Source organism: Prosopis cineraria, unplaced genomic scaffold (assembly GCF_029017545.1).
Source record: "Prosopis cineraria cultivar Desert tree isolate PC_DT_omini unplaced genomic scaffold, ASM2901754v1 PC8, whole genome shotgun sequence".
Lineage (NCBI taxonomy): Eukaryota > Viridiplantae > Streptophyta > Magnoliopsida > Fabales > Fabaceae > Prosopis > Prosopis cineraria.
In genome coordinates, this window is record NW_026555339.1 from 13,744,112 (window position 1) to 13,765,050 (window position 20,939).

Here is a 20,939-nt window from a genome sequence, read left to right on the forward strand (position 1 = left end):
AGTATTTTTAACTGAATCTTACTTTTCAATAAAATAGTTACATACTTTTAAACTAACTCTATCTTTACATATTTACTTCTATTAAACATTTTAAAATAAATATAAAGTCATTCATTAATAGGAATACTTTTAAAAAAAGATAATAATTACATTTTAAAATATTTTAAAATATTTTATATTTTTAAATATTTAACTTTTTAAAAAATATTTTATATTTTTAAACGGACAGAGTAAGTGTTTGAATATTTTTTAAAAAATATAATTTTAAATTTATAATTAATTTTAATATTTAATAGAAGCATGCATACATATTTTCACAAAATTATAATTTTATGTGATTTTCTGTTATCTTTTGAATTTTGAGTTTCCGTTCTTCGTTGTCAGGGCTGTCGATCCTCCTTCCTCCTCCCTCATTTCGTCCGTTCGTGGGTGGTGCAGCACAGAAGAGCTCTGCTCTTATTTTCGGAGGTTCGATTCTGAGTTTCCTCCCCTGTTAAGTGCCGCAAGCTTCCTCTCCTTCCTTTCTGCTGTTGTGATTTGAGGTGAGGAACTTTAAGCTCTCTTTTCATTGTTTTCCCGTGCGTGTATGTGCTGAGATGATAATGGCTGTGAAATTTTTTCCTGTGCTGCCGTGTATGTTGAGTTTGAAGGGAACTTGATTTTAGTTGAAACTTGGTATAAAGAACAAGAGGATGATGGTGTGGATTTGAATTTGATTTGATTATTAATGCTGAAAAAAATTAAATTATTGGCTAAGTGTTGGGGGTTAAGAAGCTGTATTAAATGAACTAGGAATTGATGCCCACTAGGTGTTTGTTGAAAGGTCTAAGAGAGGATCTTATCTCCATTAAATAATTTAGCTTTGGCTAAAGTAATATGAGAAAACTTTATGATATAAATGATAATGTTGTTTTAAGACTTGATATTGGGAATGCATTTTAGTTGCTCAATAAAAGGGGTGGTAGGAGAACTTGGAATTTTTAGATTGATCACATATGTGTATTTGTGTGTGTACACACATTATTGATTAAATTTTGTTGCTTGTGCTTGAGAAGAGTCTGAAAAGAGTTTATCAAACTTGAATATTCGGTACAATTGTTTTCTTAATCTCTCCTATGATTTATGATTGTTCATTATAATTACTATTACAAGTATTATAATAAAGGAAAAGAAGTACATGTATGAGGACAATACCAATTGAATAATATAGAGGGAGCAAACACCGAAAGGAATGGAAAAGGAAATGGAAAGACACATTAACTTGGCAAATAGCAGTTCATCTGCATGCCAAACAGGAAAATCCCTTTTTAAACAAAACATTCATTGAAAACCATATAGAAGATTCAAAGCAACTTCTTCCATATAAGTGGCATCAGTATTAGTTTATTTTAGCAATCAAGTTAGTTCTTTCCAACCATAAACCTCAACTTCTGCAAATTGCACATATTCATGAAGGGTTGCCTTCCATTCCAAAAGCCCATGAGATGAGTTATTAAAATATTTGAAAGTTTGAACATGGAACGCAGAGAACAGGATTTCTGCATTCCATCTACTCAAAATTGTATGAATTTTATGTTGTAAAATCTGAAGATAATTACAACAAATTCGTTTTTATGTTAAACACGGAAGGAAAGTAAAAGTGCTGATTGCTTAAGCAAGATTTTTAATTCAGTAATAAAATGATTCATTTTTATTGGGAAAAAATCCAAACTGGATCTTAATGGTTCGGTTCCAGATTCTGATTTTTGACATGAATTTTTTTGTTCGTAATTTTAGACGCTATTATCTGTTCCTTAAATATGATATTAATCCCTAAGATATTGCACTAATGTTGTAGGAGCATAAATTGATGGAGCCGGAGGTAGTAGAAGCAGAGATGGTGTTGCCAACCTACCTTAGTTTTAAGCAGGTTCAAACGTATGAGAAATACCCCAAGGGCCAATCTAGAGGGAGGCACTGGAAACATCTTAAGCAGATTATTCAATCTGAGAACTACTCGAATTACCCACCTGATGAGCCCACTTGTGAGTTATCAAAACAATGCCTTTCACTATCTTGAAAGTATTCTACATGCTAGCCTGTGTGTGCATTTGATACACCATAAACTGGAGCCCCCCTCCCTCATATCTGGACCCCCAAAAAAAATTTTTAATTGAATTTTACAAAATTTGAAATTTGCGATATATGGATTTGTGCAATGTTGGGGAAGCAATTTTGTGCTCTAAGCCAAAGGTTTGAAACTCTTCTTTGTATTGAGTTATGTGGCCCAAAATTTGAAATAATTTCAATATTGGGTTCTGCAACTAGGTGTACATGACGTACATATATTGATCTTTATCATGTTGTTCTACTCTAGAGGCTGCGACCAATGTTATAAAGATTGCCCTCTGATTGAATCAGAAAGGTAAACAGTTCAAGGTTTAATGATTCTACCAAAGGCAAAATATATGGGACAGTTAACAATTTTAAATAATTATTTAGTATTATAAATTTTAAATTCATAATATGGTAATTATTTATTATATGTTAGGTTGTTTATTTCTCTTTAGCTAGATAATAATATTATGGGCATGGCATGCACTGGCTTTACAGAGAACTTAACATAAAGCATTGACAAGGCTCTTATTCATTTTCCAAAATATTGGGGAGTTCAAATCTCATTCCCATTTTGGCTGATTAAATATTCACAAGTCAAATCGCAAAGCAGGGCATTAGATTATGTGCTTGGACTGGTTCAAGGTCATGAAGGTTGTCTGGTTTATATGATATTGGTTTTGTCTGTTCCCAGGCAGACCTAATCTAATTAGTTAGAAATCTCAATAGCACCACCTTTATGGAAAATTTCAATCGTTTGATTTGTATTTATGGCTGCCTTGCAGATGTCAGTATTGAGTCGCCCCCTTCTATGCATCCCTGTAAGAGAATTTGTGACATTACGGGCTTTGAGGTATGATATGAATTTTATTCGTGATATTTCGCTCTAGGTAATTATTAGTATGTCATACAATTCTTTGTTTTGAAATTAATGGTTTCTGAAAATATTTTCTAACAAAATTGAAAAGAAAGTTGTTGATCTTGGGGGAGGGGGGTGTCCCTGATGTTGGGGCGAGGGTCAAAAGTCTTGGCTTTGCACCAATTTAACTGAAAAGTGTAAACTCTTGAGCCAAGGTCTCACCCATGCTTTTGTGCTATAATTCTTGTCTTTTGCTATCCAATGTTGAATTTCTCCTTTTCATATTCCCTCAGATCCACTCACATCATTAACTACGACTCCCAGAAAAAAAAAAAAAAGAAATTTGTGGCAGTAATCAAGAAGAATCTATTGCAAATTGATTTTGTGACAGCTTCTGTGACAAATAGTTCTATTGTAAATAAGGGCATCGTTAAAGTTTTGAGACAGGTTTGCAAAATTCCCATTGCAAAGCTCATCAAAAAAATGTAAAATTTCTAATTTAAAAGTTACTACCTCCATTAAAAAATGTAAAGCTTTTTTAACCAAATTTTATCCACTAATAAAGTAGTTATTTGTCTTCAAAATAACCCTATCTTTCTATATTTACTCCTATTTAATAGGGTGTTTAACTCTAAAAAAATATAAAGTGATTTATTGAATAGGAGTACTTTTAAAAAAATATAATGATTATATCTTGAAAGACTAAAAATGCCTTATATTTTTGAAATGAGGAAGAATCATGCTAACCTGTTTTTTGTTGAATTTGGGAAAGTAATTGTGTTCTATTCCTTGTCACTTTTGTATTTCAACTTTAGGCTGTGCTTGGATGTATGTGCGTTTAGATTTGGGCTAAATCCCCTATTTGGACACCTAAAAATTCATGAATTGATCTAGATCCAAATCCATGTTTTATCCTTCATAATTTGAAGTACTCTCCAAACCCTGGCTATTTGAAGTACTCTCCTCTTCATAATGTTAAAATTCCTTCATAATTTGAAATGTTAAATTCATGGATTTAAATATTAGAATTTAAAATTTTTTAAACTACTCAAAGATAGCATTTTACATAAATGAATTTGAAATGTGAGATTTTAAATTTAAAATTTAAATTCAAATCTACCAATCTAGATGCTACCTTTGAATTCAAATCCACCAAACAAAGCATTTAGTGAATTTGTTGACTCCATTTGAATTTCAAAGATATATTGATATGGAAATTGATTGTGAAAGAGAAAAAAGAGAGATCGAGAAACAAGGGGTAGCCAACAAAGAATGAATCTGAAATAATCTGAATCTTATTGCCTTGCAAATCAAATCTGTATACCACACTTATTTATAGGCATAAATCTGAATAAATAATAAATATCCTAATCTATTTAGATATCCAAATCTATTTAAAATCTCAATAACATAAATAAATCCTATCTAAATCTAAATCTATTTAAAATCCAAATAGCTAACAAATATAACTAAATCTTATCTAAATTCATAATTTCATAACACACGTCTATGTTGGTTTTGTGGTGGATTACAAATTTGGTAATCCTTGTCTTTCTGTTCATTATAAAAATTTGTTATATTTTGTCTCCTTAGTTCTGCTGCTTCTGCATTTATGAATAGCGATTATGTATTAGCATGCCTCATATGTGAAGAACTGCCTAAAGCGAGTTCCCCCCTATGGTTCCGTATTGTTCATAAAGTAATATCTATTTGGCGACTGGCATAATTTATTTTGTGAATTTAGTTTACCTGCATGTATTCTCCTGCCTTGAAATATATGCTTTATCTGTATTAATTTTGTTTATGCTTACCAAATTATAAATAATCAATAGCGGAAACATGTCTTCAACATGAATTTTCAATATCCTGGTTTGGATAATCGTCTACAGTTTTTCTCAATTTAGTGGGCACTAAAAGATTGACTCAATTTAGCAGCTGACTCCTGTATTCTTTTGATTGGACAAAAATCCTTTTGTTCCTTTAAGAGTTGCACGGATCATTATTCTGTGTCATTCATATCTGCCAACGATCGGATTATTAGCTTTCTTGTAACCAGCTTATACCTTATTAGGGTCTTTTATTGTTTGAAAACGGACAGGCAATTGATCCATGAATTCGCATAGCCAATTGGAGCCGGAATGTCTTCTGCTTGTCCTAAATTCCTCAGTAGAAAAACTTATAATGAAAACTACATACAACCCTCAACTCATTATTGTTTAATTACCACATTGTTACTGAAACAAACTTAATACTTACGCATTTATAAATGTGAAAATGTTACGTATAGCTAAAACTAAAAATTAGAAGCCAGATTGTCACTTGATACCATAAGCAAGAAGGATCATTTGGAAAGATGATGGGAACACAAGGTATCTGATGCAACGCACACTTACACAGAGTTGAACAGAATCAAACTTGAGGGAGAGAGAGTAGGGAGAAACAGAAACACGAGGGAGAGACGAGTGAAATGTAGAACAGGGGTGAGAGAAGAGAGAGACAGAAAACAGAGAGAGTAGGAAAGGAGAGGGAGACAGAACGAAGAGATAGGGGGAAGCTATCGGAACATTGATTCAAATATTTCATTCATTCATCAAGTTGCCTTACACATGATGCTAATGCTCTATTTATAGAGCAATGTTTCCTTCTCAAGAAAGAAACCTAACCAACCCACTTGCGAAAGAAATAATTAGTTACTAACGTAGGTTTCTTACAAGCTAAAGCAAAGGTACAATAATAATAAGCTACTAGCCTAGGTTTCTTTTATAAGAAGGAAACTTATGACTAAAATAGTTAAATAATAGTGTAAACATAATTTTTGGTCCTGTACTTTATTCGCTTTTTGCTTTTGGTGCCTATACTTTTTTTCAGTGTTTTAGATCCCTACACTTTTGTTTTCCATTATTTTGGTCCATTCTAAGAGCAAAGTATAGGGACCTTGGAAGCACTCAAAACAATGAAAAACAAAAGTGTAGGGATCTAAAATACTGAAAAAAGTTTATAGGGATCAAAAGCAAAATGCGAGTAAAGTACAGGGACCTAAAGTTATGTTTACCCTAAATAATAAAAGTAACATAAAAAACTACTTCCTTCTAAAGTAGTGTTTCTCATATTCTCTATCTATATCATATGACAATTGTGTGATAGTTAGATGTCAGTTTTAAGTTTTTTTTTTCTTTTTTGTCAGTAGATTTAAGTAATTAAAATTTTAATGTTTTCACTTTTCTAGTTGTTTTGGAGGCCAAATGCTGGATTTTAATGTTTGTAACTTTGTATGAGAAAATTTTTATTTTAGGCTCTATGCATCACTACATATAACTCTCCAGAACGATAGTTTAATTGCAACACTGCTATATGTATTTTTAGAATTTAATATTTTACCCCTTATTTTAAATTAAAACTTACAGTTGAAAGCCAGATTGTCATTTGGAAATTGGAAAGATGTTGGAGCCATAAGGTATCACAAGATAACCTCGTGGGTTTTCAATTGGTAGTTTTGTTAGCATGTAATATTTTGGCTTTCCTGATACTTTAGGGAGCTTGGGTATTGCATTTTATTGTTCGTGTATTAAATTTGTGATTAAACTAAAATTAGGAGAATTATATGTGCTTAACCCAAACTTTGAGAACTATCGTAATGTTTCTTTCATATGTGAACTGGAGATCCAAATATGATGTGAGTACTTGAAAGATTTTTTTTCTCTTGTCCTAGTGATTCATGCTGGTTGTTTAGATGAACCAATCCGCATATGCAGGACTCCTATGAGCAGTTTGTACAATATGCAGGCGCAACGTAATCTAGTTATTCACATGTTTAGCTAATAAAAACCTAAAATTCATGATGAATGTTGCATCACTCTGATTTTGTTCATGTATTTGGATGACCCATTGATCAACATATATGGCCAATATATATAATCAGACTTACATGAGCCGTAGTATTATAAGTCATGAACAGTAAAACTCACCTTGAATTCCGTGTGCAAATGATATGACTCATTGTCTGGTTCTGCCATATATAGCCTCTTGGGCATTGTACTGAAGAAATGGTTAATTGCTTCATCCTGCAGGCACCTTACTATGATCCTAGGACTAAGCTCCGATATGCAAATGCAGAAGTTTTTAGAATGGTGAGATCACTTCCCAATGATTATGTACAGAAGTACTTAGCTTTGAGGAATGCAGCAGTTGTTCTTAAATATCATGTAGCATTTTTCTGACAACAGCATCCTTTCCTCATCGACCATTGATTTTGTTGGTTCAATTTCTGAGTTAGATTTTGTGGGATCTAAGCCTTGTGCAGTAGATCCCTTGTGAAAAAAAAAGTCTTTAATTTCTTGTCAGTTTCATGATGTACTAAGATTCATGATTTGAGATATAAAAATGAAAACTTAAATGCATGTATCATGTGTCTCCCTTCAGTTTGTGTGTGTATTTATATTAGTGTCTATATCTGGCATTGGTGGAACGCGTAGAGTTTGAACTCACAACCTTACTAAAGGAAATCGAGTCCCTTACGTCCACCTAATCACTATTCATAATGTTCTGTGTTGTGTGTTCTGAGTTTAGTGAGAGGAATCTTCTATTCTTGAATTATTAAAAACATCGTATGTTGAATTTTGGAGATGTTGCACACCAATCATGAGAAAGTAGACCGCTAATGTTTGATGGCATGGAAGCAGGAGTATCTAGTTTTCCTCATTGCGGGCTACTGGAGAGATTCTTTGGTCATTCAATACTAAGATGTTAACTAAGTGCTTTTTGTTTAATTAACTGCATTTCCATGCTTTGGTACTCTGATCTTTAGTTCCTGTATGTTTCAAGCCATGAAGAAGAATAATGAAAGAGATATCTCGTGGCAATAAAAAGCTTGTATTGGATTTTTTAAAAAAAAAATTATTGGTAATTGTTCAACTAGCCATGGATGGAGTTTATCAGCATGATTTTTTTGGGGGCATTTTTTTTTCTTTTTTTTTTTAAATATCAAAGTGATCCAGGAAACTCAAAACTCAATGCTATAGCATGTAAAGCGTTAAGCAAATGGCAAGAAATTGCATCTTGCTTTCCAAATATCTATCCGAACATTTAGAAGCCAAATTGCAATTGCCTTTATTTTGAAGAAGACGCCTCTGACGGGGATGTGTGTGTATAAATATTTCACCAGCACCCAAACACAATTAACGACATCAAACTTGAATTGAAGATGGGTTCTTTAATCTTGGTCGGGTAGATTTACAAGTCAAATGGTTAAGGTTGGTTGGATTAAATTAGATATTGATGGTTCAATTAATATTAATGGAGATGTTTCTGACAGAGGTCTTATTATATTTTACGTAAGATTTAAATTTATTTATATATTTTTATATAAAATAAAAATAATAATTTTATAAAATATTAAATGAGAACTGTTATTGATCCAAAATGATGAAAATAAAAGGAGAGAAAACCAATAAGTACTTGATTCAACTAGTAATGGAGTTGTACTAACTTAGCTAAAAGTTTTAAGTTTTAGGTCTTGAGAATATAACGGCACTTAATGGTAAAGCTCATACCAGAAAGGATCTTGCTCTAGATTAGTTGAAGCCGTTGGCTTTTGAACATGAGATGGTTTACTATCAAAAAAGAGTAAAAGAGGAGACAAAATGAGAGGTTCCTCTCCCCTAACGAAGGCCAAACTATAATAGGAGCCTGAGGGAGTCATTAGCAAGGTCCTAAGACTTCAACTAATTATTAAACTAATCAAGAAATTAATTCAAGAATAAAATAACTAAAGCTATAGTTAATTAAATTGTGATCATTCTAAATATGAACAAATTATTTTATTGAATCTGTTAATACATTAATTCACTATTTCATGGATTTAAACCCATCTCTTTAACTCAAATTTCAATGCTATGATAATTAGAGTGTTGGGATATTTTTAAATAAATAAAGAAATCTAACTACTTTTCCTGAAAAATAAGGGACTAGAACAAGTAAAAATTACAATTATGTGTATTCTCTTTCAATATCAATATAATAAAAATTTAAAAAATAAAATTTAATAAAATTATAAACATAACTTTTAAAAAGTAAATACACTATATAATATTATTTTCTATTTCTCTCTCTTATTTTTTTAAAAAAATAATTTAAATATTTTATTTAAAATAAAATATTATTATTAATTTAATAATTTATAAAGTGAATTATTTCACTTCTTTAAAAGGTGATTAATAACATGGGCAGCGAGCATGTTTCTCTTCCATGTCGTCCGTGCAATGAATCACATGAATCCTCCACGCGGGCATAGCTCCATTATGGCTGCCTCTGGGTGCCTATTCCCTCCCCCTGACACTCTGATCACTGCCATTTGAAATTGGTGAAGAAATCACCGCTCATATCTCTATCATTTCTATTCTCACTCACCTTATCTTGGACCATCTTTTTGGTGGGAGACGAATAAATCAGGTCAAGGTCAAGACATTAATTATTGTTTATACTTTGTAGAATTGAGTTTACATTGTTAGTTAGAAGGTAAGTTTGATTTTCAAATGTAATAAAGCTTCAGGCAAGAAGATGCCTCTTCAATCTTTTTTTTTTTTTTTCTTTTGGGACAAGGGAAGCAAGAAGACAAGAGACCAAGCACCAAATGAAGATGGACTACGGACACTACTAGACGTAACAGGGAAAAAAGGGGATATTTTTAATAATTTTTGGATAAATTGTAAATTTGTCTTTAAATTATATATATATATATATCTAAGAACTTATGGCATTTTAAATTTATTTTTAATATAATATTTCTTTTTAATTTTTAAAAATGATTCAATAATACCCCCACTATTCACAAATGTTTTTTTACAGTGAGTTGAACAAAAAATCATAGAAACGATTAGAAAAATTTTCTTGATTCTTTTCTATAATTTTTTTATATCATTATTTATGATTTTGGGTCTTTTTTTATAATTTTTTATTCTTTTCTATACATTTTGGGTCTTTTTTTATAATTTTTATTTAATTAATGGTCAAAATTTACTTTTATTATTGGTAGGAACACAATTGCACTATTTTTTAAAGTTGAAAGGGCATATTGCATCAAAAATAAGTTTAAAATTTCCAACATTTATGGAGTTATTTCTTTCAGTTAAAAATATAAGGCATTTTTAACTATAATTTGAATACTAATAAAATTTAGTTATATCTTTATTTTTAGTTATAAATACCATAATTTTCCTTTCTACTCTTTTCCCCACCTGTCAATAATAAATTAAATAAGAGAGATAATTTTTTTAATGAAATACAATAACATGAGATAGCGTGATTCTCTTTATAAATCAATAAAGTTTTAGTTATCATAAAAAGTGAGAAAAATGTAATAAATACCAATTAGGTTACCCAACAAGCCAAGTTAATAAATACAAGGGTAAAATAAGAAAAAAAAAAATCAAAACCTACTAAGTGCCTTGTATTTTGAATTAAGATGAGCTGAGAAAAATGCCTTATAATTTGAATGAAAAAGAGTATACTTTAAGGTTGAAATGATTTTTCTAATTTTTTTAAGGTTAAAGGGGCAAAAATATTCACAAAGTGGTTAGTCAGGAGCACCCAATATTATAAAGTGAAAAAAAAAGTAAAAATACTTATAACATTATATGAGTAGGTGCGAAAGTGACTATACCATTAACCTTGACCTAATATCATTAACTTTGATCATTAAATGCTGACCGTGCATGTCACGTGTTAGTCTTTGCTGACGTGGACCAATAAACGGGCAAAAATACATACAAAGTCATTGGTTAGGAGCAAAAATACCCATAACTTTACCAGAGTTGGCGCAAGAGTGACAAATCTATCAAATCCCTTAAATGTTGACTATTTAATTGATACCTAAGTAGAAATTGACCATTTTTCGTTGACATGGATAAAAAATATTCTCAATTGAAATTCTCTAGATGTTAATTAGTCATTGTATGAATATTATGTGAGAAAATATCATTTTGACCTAATATTAAATTAAATCGCTTGTTTCTTTGCAACAGTGATGAAAACCATTTAAAAATTTTAAACCTATCATGAATGAAATTATTTAAAGTTGTGACAATGTTCTTAAATTAGGGCAGCACAGGAGGTATGCTCAGTCTCAATCTTCGATTGTGTACAACATATTTCACTATATTAAATATCAGGTTTTGCAGACGAAAAAAATGAGGAGGGAGGGAGGGAGGGAGGTAGGGGGCGAGATACGTGACAATAGAAAAAAATCATATAACATAAATTTTGATGAATTGGTCACTTATTATTGGTACTCATATGATAATTGATTAACATACGTAAAAATTTATTTGGAAATGTTTTTGGTTTACAGTGAAAAAATAATCAACTTCTGCTTAAATGTTAGCTAAATAGTCAATAATTAAAAGATTTGATAGATTGATTGTTTTTGCACCGGCCCTAATAATATTATGGTATTTTAATATTTCTGCTCTTGGCCGATAACTTCGGGGGTATTTTTGCCCCTTTATTAGTCCACGTCAGCAAAAATTGACACATGGCATGCACAGTTAATATTTAATAGTCAAAGTTAACAATGTTATATTAAAGTTAACGGTCTGATCACTTTTGCACTCACTCATATAATATTATAGATATTTTTTATTTTTTTTCTTCACTTTAAAATGCTGAGTGTCTCTGATTAATTACTTTGTAAATATATTTATCCTTTTACCTTTTTTTAATATAATATAATTCAGGTAATTGACTTTACATGGTAAGATAAAACTTTATAGCATCAATGTTCTAATTTCAAAGAACGAGGCTAGAGGTTTACTGCTTGAACTTGTTCCCCTTGAATTTAAAGGAGGTTAAACCAGCCTTCTCGAATTGAACTCACCACCTATCAGTACAAGAGATTTAACTTTAAGCTCCACTTTAAAAAATTTAAAAATATACAAGTAATAACTCCACGTACCATACTCCTCTAATTTTATTTATAAAATAAAAAATATTAATATTAATTTTATTTTAAGAGCACTTCATTATTATATATGTTTTATCTTTTCATTTCTGCACTTATTAAATATTAAGATAAGTTATTAAAAATATTTTTTTTCTTTATGATGGCAGAGATAAAAATACATTAAATTTTACAATAAAACTAATAAAATTTAGGTTTTTTAAATTTTAATGATGCATGATAAAATTAAAAAAATAATTTATAAATAAAATTGAGGGGAGAGCTTGTTTTTTTTTTTTTATCATTTTTTAGGCTTTTTCAAGGACAGATGATTGATGGTTGGAGTCATTAATGAGTCATGTGACTCGATCTTGGATTCAGACACCGCAAGTCTGGAAATCCTCTTAATTTCTAGCGAACAATGTTGTCTTGTCCTCTTCTTCTTTTTCTTTTTTATAAAAAAATGTTGTCTTGTCTTCCACTAATACGTCGTTTTTTTTTTTTTGCTTGAATAATAATAATGATAGTTTCTCTTTCCATTTAATGAGGATTAGATTACCATTGCCATATGTTTTCCACGTCTTTACAACCAAAACTCATCTTTTTTGTGGAGATTACCATTAACATTTGTATGAACACCATGACCTCAAATCTTGTTTAACTAACAGCAACAATTGATAAAATTACATTTTGAATGGCTTAAACAACACTCTCAAAATATCATTAATTTTTTATCACAATTTTTCTTTTTTATTTTTCATTATATATGTTGATAATAGAAAATATATTATTAAAGTATATATATTAAGTAAAAGTTAAAGTTAAAAATTTAATAATTTTTTTAATTATAATAAAATATGTTAAAAGTGATTTATAATTAAAATCAAAGAAATAAATATACTGTCTTTTTCATAAATAAACTGATTAAAATAAAAATTATTTTCTCTGAACTATAATATAAGTTATCCTTGAGAAACTTATAAGACATAGGAGACGTTATTTTTTTTTTACACATTGCTTTATTGAGTAATTAATGAAATTATTTTAAATAAGTTAAAATATTATATTTATTATGTTCAAAAACTCAATTGAAAAAATGTAAAATTTTTAAAAAATAATCTTTTAAGTAATTTTTTACAATGTAAATTAATTAACAAAAATAATAAAAATTACCTTCATTTCTTATCATTAGGATCAGTGACGGTGCGAAGACTTTGAATTATAGGGTGTGATATTTTTAAAATTATTAATTGAAAAATAATTAAAAAATTTTGAATTTGAAATCATTAAAATTAAATTAAGGTGTGTAAAATATTTGAATCAAGAGGTATAAAATATTAAAATCTATGAACATTTTGTTTTATATAATTTTTCTAAATTTAAGGGCGTGCATTTGCCCCCATGACCATGATCAGGATCAGAATTATTGAAGGTTTTCTGACATCATCTTCACACAAGTCCTGAACAATTGAACGAAACGGAACTCTAATAACTATATCTATAAAATTTGGTAAGTCTGATGAACGGTGAATGAACAGTGAATTTTCAAAAATGCCCCCAGTTCCCTTTTTTTTTTTTTTTCTAACTTCTGCCATTGCAGCACTGTCCATACACTAGACTTTTGTTTTGTTTTTTTTTTTAAATATTTTGTGAATCTAACGTTTTCTTTTATTTTTTTTTAATATTTTCAGATGGGTACGGTACTTCTACTTGAAAATAAGGAAAAAATATTTTATCTATTTTTATCTTAATTAATAGTACATCTCTTTTATTTTTTAAAATTTATATAAATATTTTTTAGTATAAATAGTTACTACTTAACCATTAGTTGACCATTAAGTTATATATATTAGACTAAAATACTCTTATTTAAATATAAATGTTGTCCAAAAATTATTTAAATTACCAAAAAAATAATTTTTTATTATTTAAATGTATTTATTTTGCAACTTTTTTAAAAAATTAAATATATATATATTGACTAAAAAAATATATTCAAAGGTGCAGTGTATGGACTCAATAAAGAGAAAGATAAAATAAAATAATTTTTAATAGTTTGAGGTAATTAAACTAGTTTAAATAAACTCAAAAATTAAAGACGTTAAGAATTATGTTTGACTATAAAATTTTTATATTCTCAAATATTTTAAATTCCGTATAAATTAAGGCTCTAAGGTTAATAAAGAGAATGTAATATTTAATAAACTTGATTTTTAAAAAAATTAAAGAAGTGTGGTTTAAAAAAGTGATATGTAGGACCTACCATTAAAATATGAGTGAGGTCTATATTTATAAATTTTAAAAATTTAAACAAGGTGAAAAAATAATAAGATTTTTATATTTTGAAAAATCATGTAGGATTTTGTACTAAAAATTAATGGTGAATATAAGATTTTTAGTAAAATAATAGGTGTTAGATATATAAAGAATTTTTATATACTCCCTTCATTAAAAAATATAAGATATTTTTTAAAGAGTTGGATATTAAAAAATATAAGATATTTTTAGTATTTTAAGGTATAATCATTACCTTTTTTTAAAATAACACTATTAAATAAATTATTTTATATTTATTTTAGAGTGAAACACTCTATTAAATAAGGATAAATATAAAAAAGTGATATTTTTTTAAAGACAAGTAATCACTTTATTAAGGTTGATATTTAAATAAAAATAGCTAATATTTTTTTAATAAAGAGAGTATCTATATCTATATAAAAATAATTTTTTTAATATTTAGATTTATTTTTATTCTCAAAAACTAAACTATTCCCCATCACACAGGGCATAAATTTAATTTGTTTAGAATTTAGAAGTCACATTATAGAAGCTTTTTATATATGTTTACATTTATAAGTTATTTTGAAAGTTTATTGAAGCAATTAATATTTTTTAATAGTGTCCTTAGCATGAATATTGTTAGTGATCGATGTGGGAGAGGAATAAGATTAAGAAGTTGCATTTAATTATGGGTTTTTAACCTCCTACCTATGCTATATATATAGCAGCAGATGAGTTCACACAAATTAATCCCAGAATTCTTGCATCTCCAAGCCCTTAGATTAATGAAAGAAATCACACAATAATCAGTTGACAGGCCTTGGTCCCCCCCTTCTTAGGGGACCAAATTTTTTTCTTCTTTTATTTTTATAAGAGGCAAGATTTAGCTGTAAATTTTTTATGGCTTCAAACATTTAGAAGTTGTTAGATATTTGGAGGGTTAAATGACAATTTGAATATTAAATTATAAGTTTAGGGTTATCCAAAAATGTAAAATCATTTTTAATATAGTGTTATTCTTTAACTTTTAAAAATGATGTGATATCATTCATACATTTAATAAACTTTAACTGTAATCATTAATTTATAAAAAATGACAGAAAAAAATAAAAAATATTTGTTGTTTCTTTCTAGAGAAAATAACAAGAAAATATTTTTAAATTATATAACTGACATTTTAATCCTTCAAAATGTCATAATTTTTTTAAATTTTTCATAAATTTTTTATTATTAAAAAATAATATAAATAATTAAATTGCTCTTAATTCATTTATCAATTTTTATTCACAGATTTTGTTTTAAAATTCACAATTTTTTTAATAAAATCGAAAGAACTCAACAGCATTTCATCAATCTATATTTAAAATTTGATATTTTTTAAATGTTGTAAATATCAATTATTATTAATAAGTTTCATTTTAAAATTCACAATTTTTTTAAATTGCAAGAATGCAACAACAATTCATTAGTTTGCATTTAAAATCTTGATATTTTTTAGGTGTTGCAAATATTAATTGTTATTAATAAGTTTTATTTTAAGATTCACAACTTTTTCTTTTAAAATTACAAGAATACAACAACAATTTGCAAGTTCGCATTTAAAATTTTAAACTAAAAACAATTTAATTATTTATATTAATTTTTTAATATCAAAAAAATATCTAAAAATTTTATAAAAATTATGATATTTTGATAGATTCAGATGACATTTATATAATTTAAAGAAATTTTATTATTATTTTTTTTATAATTTTTACTTTTTTTAATAATTTTTGGATCCCTTGAAAAAGATGCATGTGAACATTCAAGTGCAACGTCAGACACACACAGTGATGAGAGATCCAAAGAGGGCCCCAGGGTAGATATTACGTACGCGTCACCATTGCATGTACTACGCGTTTTTATTTTATGACAAGACAGGGAACGTACAAGGATTGAAGGATTTAAAAATAAATAAATAATTGTAAAGTTTTGAAAACAAATGGAATCACTTGTAAAATCAAAAACGCAAGTAACAACTTGGTTTCACATTTTAAAAGCTTTGTAAATATCGAAATTTAATTGTAATAATTAAAAGATTCAGGTGTAAATGTTGTAAATATGGAAAGATTAGTTAGAAATCAGTTATATATAATAAATTTAAAAAGATCCGTAAATTGCAAAAATTTTGTTGAAAAGAAAGACAAAGAAGACATATAAATTATAGAAGTAGCTTTGTTTGAAATAACTAAAGATCTAATATAAAAGCATTTAAGGGCGAGAATGATATTTATTTACAAAAATATGTCTGTCATTATATTTGCAAATTTTTTTTATGGGAATAAATGGTTAAAACAAAATTTTACTTCAATCACCCATTAAATATTATTAATTAATTATCTAAAACTAGCTTTTTAGGTGGCCAAAATTAATGAACGTTTCAAATATTTCCATGTAATTAATAAAATTAATAAATATGATAAATTAAAGTTCGAAACCAAGCATATAAAGTATTTACATGCAATTGAGACCTATAAAACATAAGTTAACTCATTTAAGTGTCTTGTGTGAAGTGGCACAATAATATTGATGTAATCAAATGGCAGTTAAATATTTTATTATTAAATCTCAAATCTTTTGAGAAAACAATGTGTGTAATAAGTGTTTCGATTGTAATGATTGTTTTTAATTTTTTTTAAAAATACATTTTAATAATTTGAGTAGACTTAAACTACACCACAAGTCCAATATAAAATTATTGAAACCTTGACAAGGTACAACTAGCAATTGCTACAGCCATAAATTCAACTCCTTCAAAGTCACTTGCTATACATTGTTCTTTCATCCACTGATCAAATCAAAAGGAAAAAAAATCATTATTCATTCACATCAAAAGATGAACAATCATTCTCATCAAAAGCCTCATATTGTTTGTTTCCCATTCCCAGCACAAGGCCATATAAACCCTTTCATGCAATTAGCTAAACTCCTTCATTCCCATGGCCTTCATATAACCTTCATTAACACAGAGTTCATCCACAAACGCTTAGCCAATTCCTTCGGTCCAGACTTTGCCAAGGGCTTACCGGGCTTCAAGTTCGAGATGATACCGGACGGTTTGCCGCCGTCAGAGACGGATACTACACAGGATATTCCGGCACTCGTTGATTCAACAAGGAATCACTGCTATGCTCCGTTTAAAGAGTTGATAGGGAAGCTATTGGACTCATCACCTCCAGTTAGCTGCATAATCGCTGATGCAAATATGAGCTTTGCAGAAAAAGTTGGAAATGAATTTGGAATACCAGAGATTCGGTTTTGGACTGCCTCAGCTTGTGGCTTGTTGGGATATTTGCAGTACGATGAGCTTGTTCAAAGAGGCATTTTACCATTCAAAGGTGATTTTTATCACTCTTTTTAATTTCTCTCTCCCACTAGAAGTTGAATAATTGGAATTCTTGTCCAATTTACAGTCAGTACGGAATATGAAATTGCTGGATAATAATAAGATTCCTGATGAAAATTTTTAATACTTTTTTTATTATACTCATGTCAGTTAAAACTTTAGAAGTTTATGTTCTATTGTATTTTTAAACATGATAGCTATTTTTACTTCAGAAATATATTCCTGTAATAATTTTTAAATGATTAAGGGATCATGAAGATAGCTAGGATAGCTGGTGGTCATCCGAGAGAGGTGAATTAGGTTGTTTACCTTAATTTAAAACAATCAAATATAATTTTGCAGCAAACTTTTGCGGCAAACTCAGTGACTGATTTTCAAAAATAGAGCAATCAATAATTAGGATTTTTTATTGTCCACCACTTGATTATAGAAACTTTATGATTTTAAACATGATTTGATTTCTCTCTTATTCCATAGTCTTGTATTAAAAAAACCAAAACAGCAAACAGAATTCTCCTGGTCAGCTTGCCAACCACTTGGGATCTTTAAATATGTATATCCAATTCCTTAGATTTCTGTCAAGAGTTTTCATTTATTTTGCAAGTTTAAAGTAGGCTGTTCTTGCCCCTGCAATCACAAAACTCACCAAGCATCTTAAACCAGCAAGGTTCGTCCTCTTTGCAATAAGAGTAATTCCACCATAAGTCCTGCTCAAAGATCCTTAATTTATCTTAGAATAAACACTCTTGAGGAAAGAGAAGAAATAGAATATAACTTTTATAAAGAGTAAATGTGACAATGGGAGCACCCCTGAGGTAGTTGAGAAAAGTAAATGAAGCTTGAATGAAAATAATGTTTATTTTAAGCACTTGGGTTCTCTACTTTCTAAATTTCTTAACTTGAATGAAGCTCATGTTTATAGATTTAAAGGGTTTATAACTATTAACAACAATCCGAAATTTAAGTAACAGCAGAAAGACAGAAGACGCTTAAAGACAAAATGTTCAGAATGAAGAGAAAACGTCCTATTTATAGATATATAGTCCATTAGCCTCTTTTTTCATGGTTTATTAGGTCCTTATTAATGCTAAGCCCGTTCATTTTATAACCCCGAGAAAAAAAAACAACTCTAAAAATAAAACTAGTGTGAGTACGTCTCGAAAATAGAAAAGAAAAAACATATAAAACAATGAAAAAAATCGTACAAGTATTTAAAGAGGAAAAAAAAAAGAAAAACCTGCTAACTAATGCCTAGTTCAGCTTTCTTACAGACTGGGGATTTATCCTATGTATCTGTCTTAATACAACCTTTAGCAATAGGCAAAAACATATTGTAAGTCTCTTATAAATCAAATCACATTATATTCTTCACATTTTAAGGCTCTTACGAAGAATATTTAATGATGATATAATTAAAAAAATGTATAATTTTTTAAACGATTAAGGTTTCAAGTAACTTAATTTTATTATAACTGTGAAGTAGTGACCGATACTTTATATTGTGGACTAGAAGGAGCACTATTTTATCTTCCTTTTCTAGCATGGGATTAGAAGCATTTTTTGCCCTATCACATGTTGCAATTTGCCTACTCTCATGGATAACTTTTTGAACCTTTCAGATGAAAGTTTTGCCAATGATGTTACTTCGGATACAGCTTTAGATTGGGTCACAGGAATGGAAAATATTCAACTAAAATACCTTCCAAACTTTACAAGGTTAACAAGCTCATTACATAACTCATTGCTTGATTTCAAAGCTTCTATATCAAAAGATTGCATCACATCATCTTCCATCATCATTAACACATTCCAAGAATTGGAAAGTGAAGCTCTTAAAGTCATCATGACCAAGAACCCAAATGTGTACAACATTGGCCCACTTCACTTGCTCAGTAGGAACCATTTCATTCAAGAGAAGAAAAATGAGTTCAAATCATGTGGATCAAGCCTCCGGCAAGGTGACACAAAATGCGTCCATTGGCTAGATCAGTGGAAACCTTGCTCAGTCATTTATGTGAATTATGGAAGCATAGCTATGATGACTGAGCAAAACTTGAAGGAATTTGCATGGGGATTAGCAGACAGCAAGCATCCATTTTTGTGGATAGTAAGATCTGATTTGGTCAAAGGTGAGACTAAAACATCAAATCTTCCTAAAGAGTTCTTAGATGAGATCAATGATAGAGGATACATCACAAGTTGGTGTCCTCAAGAACAAGTTTTGGCTCATCCATCCATTGGGGTGTTTCTGACACATTGTGGATGGAATTCTACATTGGAAAGTATATGTCAAGGTGTGCCTATGATTTGTTGGCCTTCTTTTGGTGAGCAACCAACAAATTGTTGGTTTGCTTGCACAAGATGGGGCATAGGGATTGAGGTCAAGCATGAGGTAAATCGAGAAGAGATAGCTGCTATTCTGAAGGAAGCAATGGAGGGAGATAAGGGGAAGGATATGAGAAGAATGAGTTTGCAGTGGAAGAAAAAAGCAATGGAAGTTACTAATGAAGGAGGATCATCTTATAAGGATTTCAAAAGGTTAATGCAAGATAGACTCCTTGTGACAATGAATAGTTCTGCACAGGTGTAGTACATGTTTGAGTTCCTCTTCACTAGTTTGGGACTCAATCAAGTATGCTTCTGAATTCCCCATTAAGAGATGGCTGTGTACATGATGAGTCCTATTCTATTTTTTTTAAAACCTATTTTTCTGAGCACTTTACTTAAATTTGTCATCTTAGGGAATCTATGCAACATACTAAATAGAGATGAATCTTATTCATCTGTTTCTAGCTTTTGTTCTTTAAACTTCAATTGAAATTCAATTTAGAAGATCTTGATCCCCATCCATCTTTTGAATCGAATATATCTCAATTAAATCTAAAATGATAACATCCATACATCCTTTGTTATTTTGTCTTGATTTTGTCTTTCCTTGCATAGTTCCTTGTTGTGGCCTTATATTATATTCCTATAAAAGTGCTCCTTTCAATAATTAAGGATTTGTTAACTTTACATTGATTCAAAAAGTTAATTAGTTATAATAAGTTAATATTATTAATAAATTTCTAGAATCAATTTCAATAGAAGTTTGTTAAAATAGAGGATATGTAATTATTGAGTTAGTTATTAGTTTTTTAACAAGTTTGAAAATAAAAAAATGTTGCCAAGTTATAAAAAAACCTTAATGAAGTATGTTAACAAGGATAGAAGGAAGTGTATGTGCATACATACAGAATATAACAGCTGACTTGCCTCCGATCCTGAACGAGACTGGATTAAAGATGTCGATGATTCTATCAATAGTACTTGACGTGCTTCTTGGGGGCTTATCAAAGACAATGAAGGAAGATGGAAATGCATTTTTCAAAAAAAAAAAAAAATACTTA

At 29.2% G+C, this 20,939-nt stretch overlaps 2 protein-coding genes across 3 annotated transcripts; both read left to right on the top strand.

The window, feature by feature from the left end:
* Positions 1 to 359: 359 nt before the first annotated feature.
* On the top strand, positions 360 to 7,344 carry LOC129318879 (protein EIN6 ENHANCER-like). 2 transcript variants are annotated; one of them, XM_054963860.1, is made up of 5 exons: positions 360 to 542; positions 1,838 to 2,024; positions 2,880 to 2,947; positions 6,358 to 6,407; positions 7,021 to 7,127. In XM_054963860.1, the coding sequence occupies exons 2-5, from the start codon at positions 1,850 to 1,852 to the stop codon at positions 7,082 to 7,084; spliced, it is 357 nt and encodes a 118-aa protein (XP_054819835.1). In that variant the 5' UTR covers positions 360 to 542; positions 1,838 to 1,849; the 3' UTR covers positions 7,085 to 7,127. The 2 variants fall into 2 exon arrangements, with proteins under 2 accessions (XP_054819835.1, XP_054819834.1); XM_054963859.1 differs by lacking the exon at positions 6,358 to 6,407 and having other exon boundaries at positions 7,021 to 7,344.
* A 9,640-nt stretch (positions 7,345 to 16,984) lies between these two features.
* On the top strand, positions 16,985 to 20,408 carry LOC129317011 (7-deoxyloganetin glucosyltransferase-like). Its single transcript, XM_054961312.1, has 2 exons — positions 16,985 to 17,542; positions 19,170 to 20,408. Exons 1-2 carry the CDS (start codon positions 17,041 to 17,043, stop codon positions 20,138 to 20,140), a joined length of 1,473 nt encoding a protein of 490 aa, XP_054817287.1. The 5' UTR covers positions 16,985 to 17,040; the 3' UTR covers positions 20,141 to 20,408.
* The last annotated feature ends 531 nt before the right edge of the window (positions 20,409 to 20,939 follow it).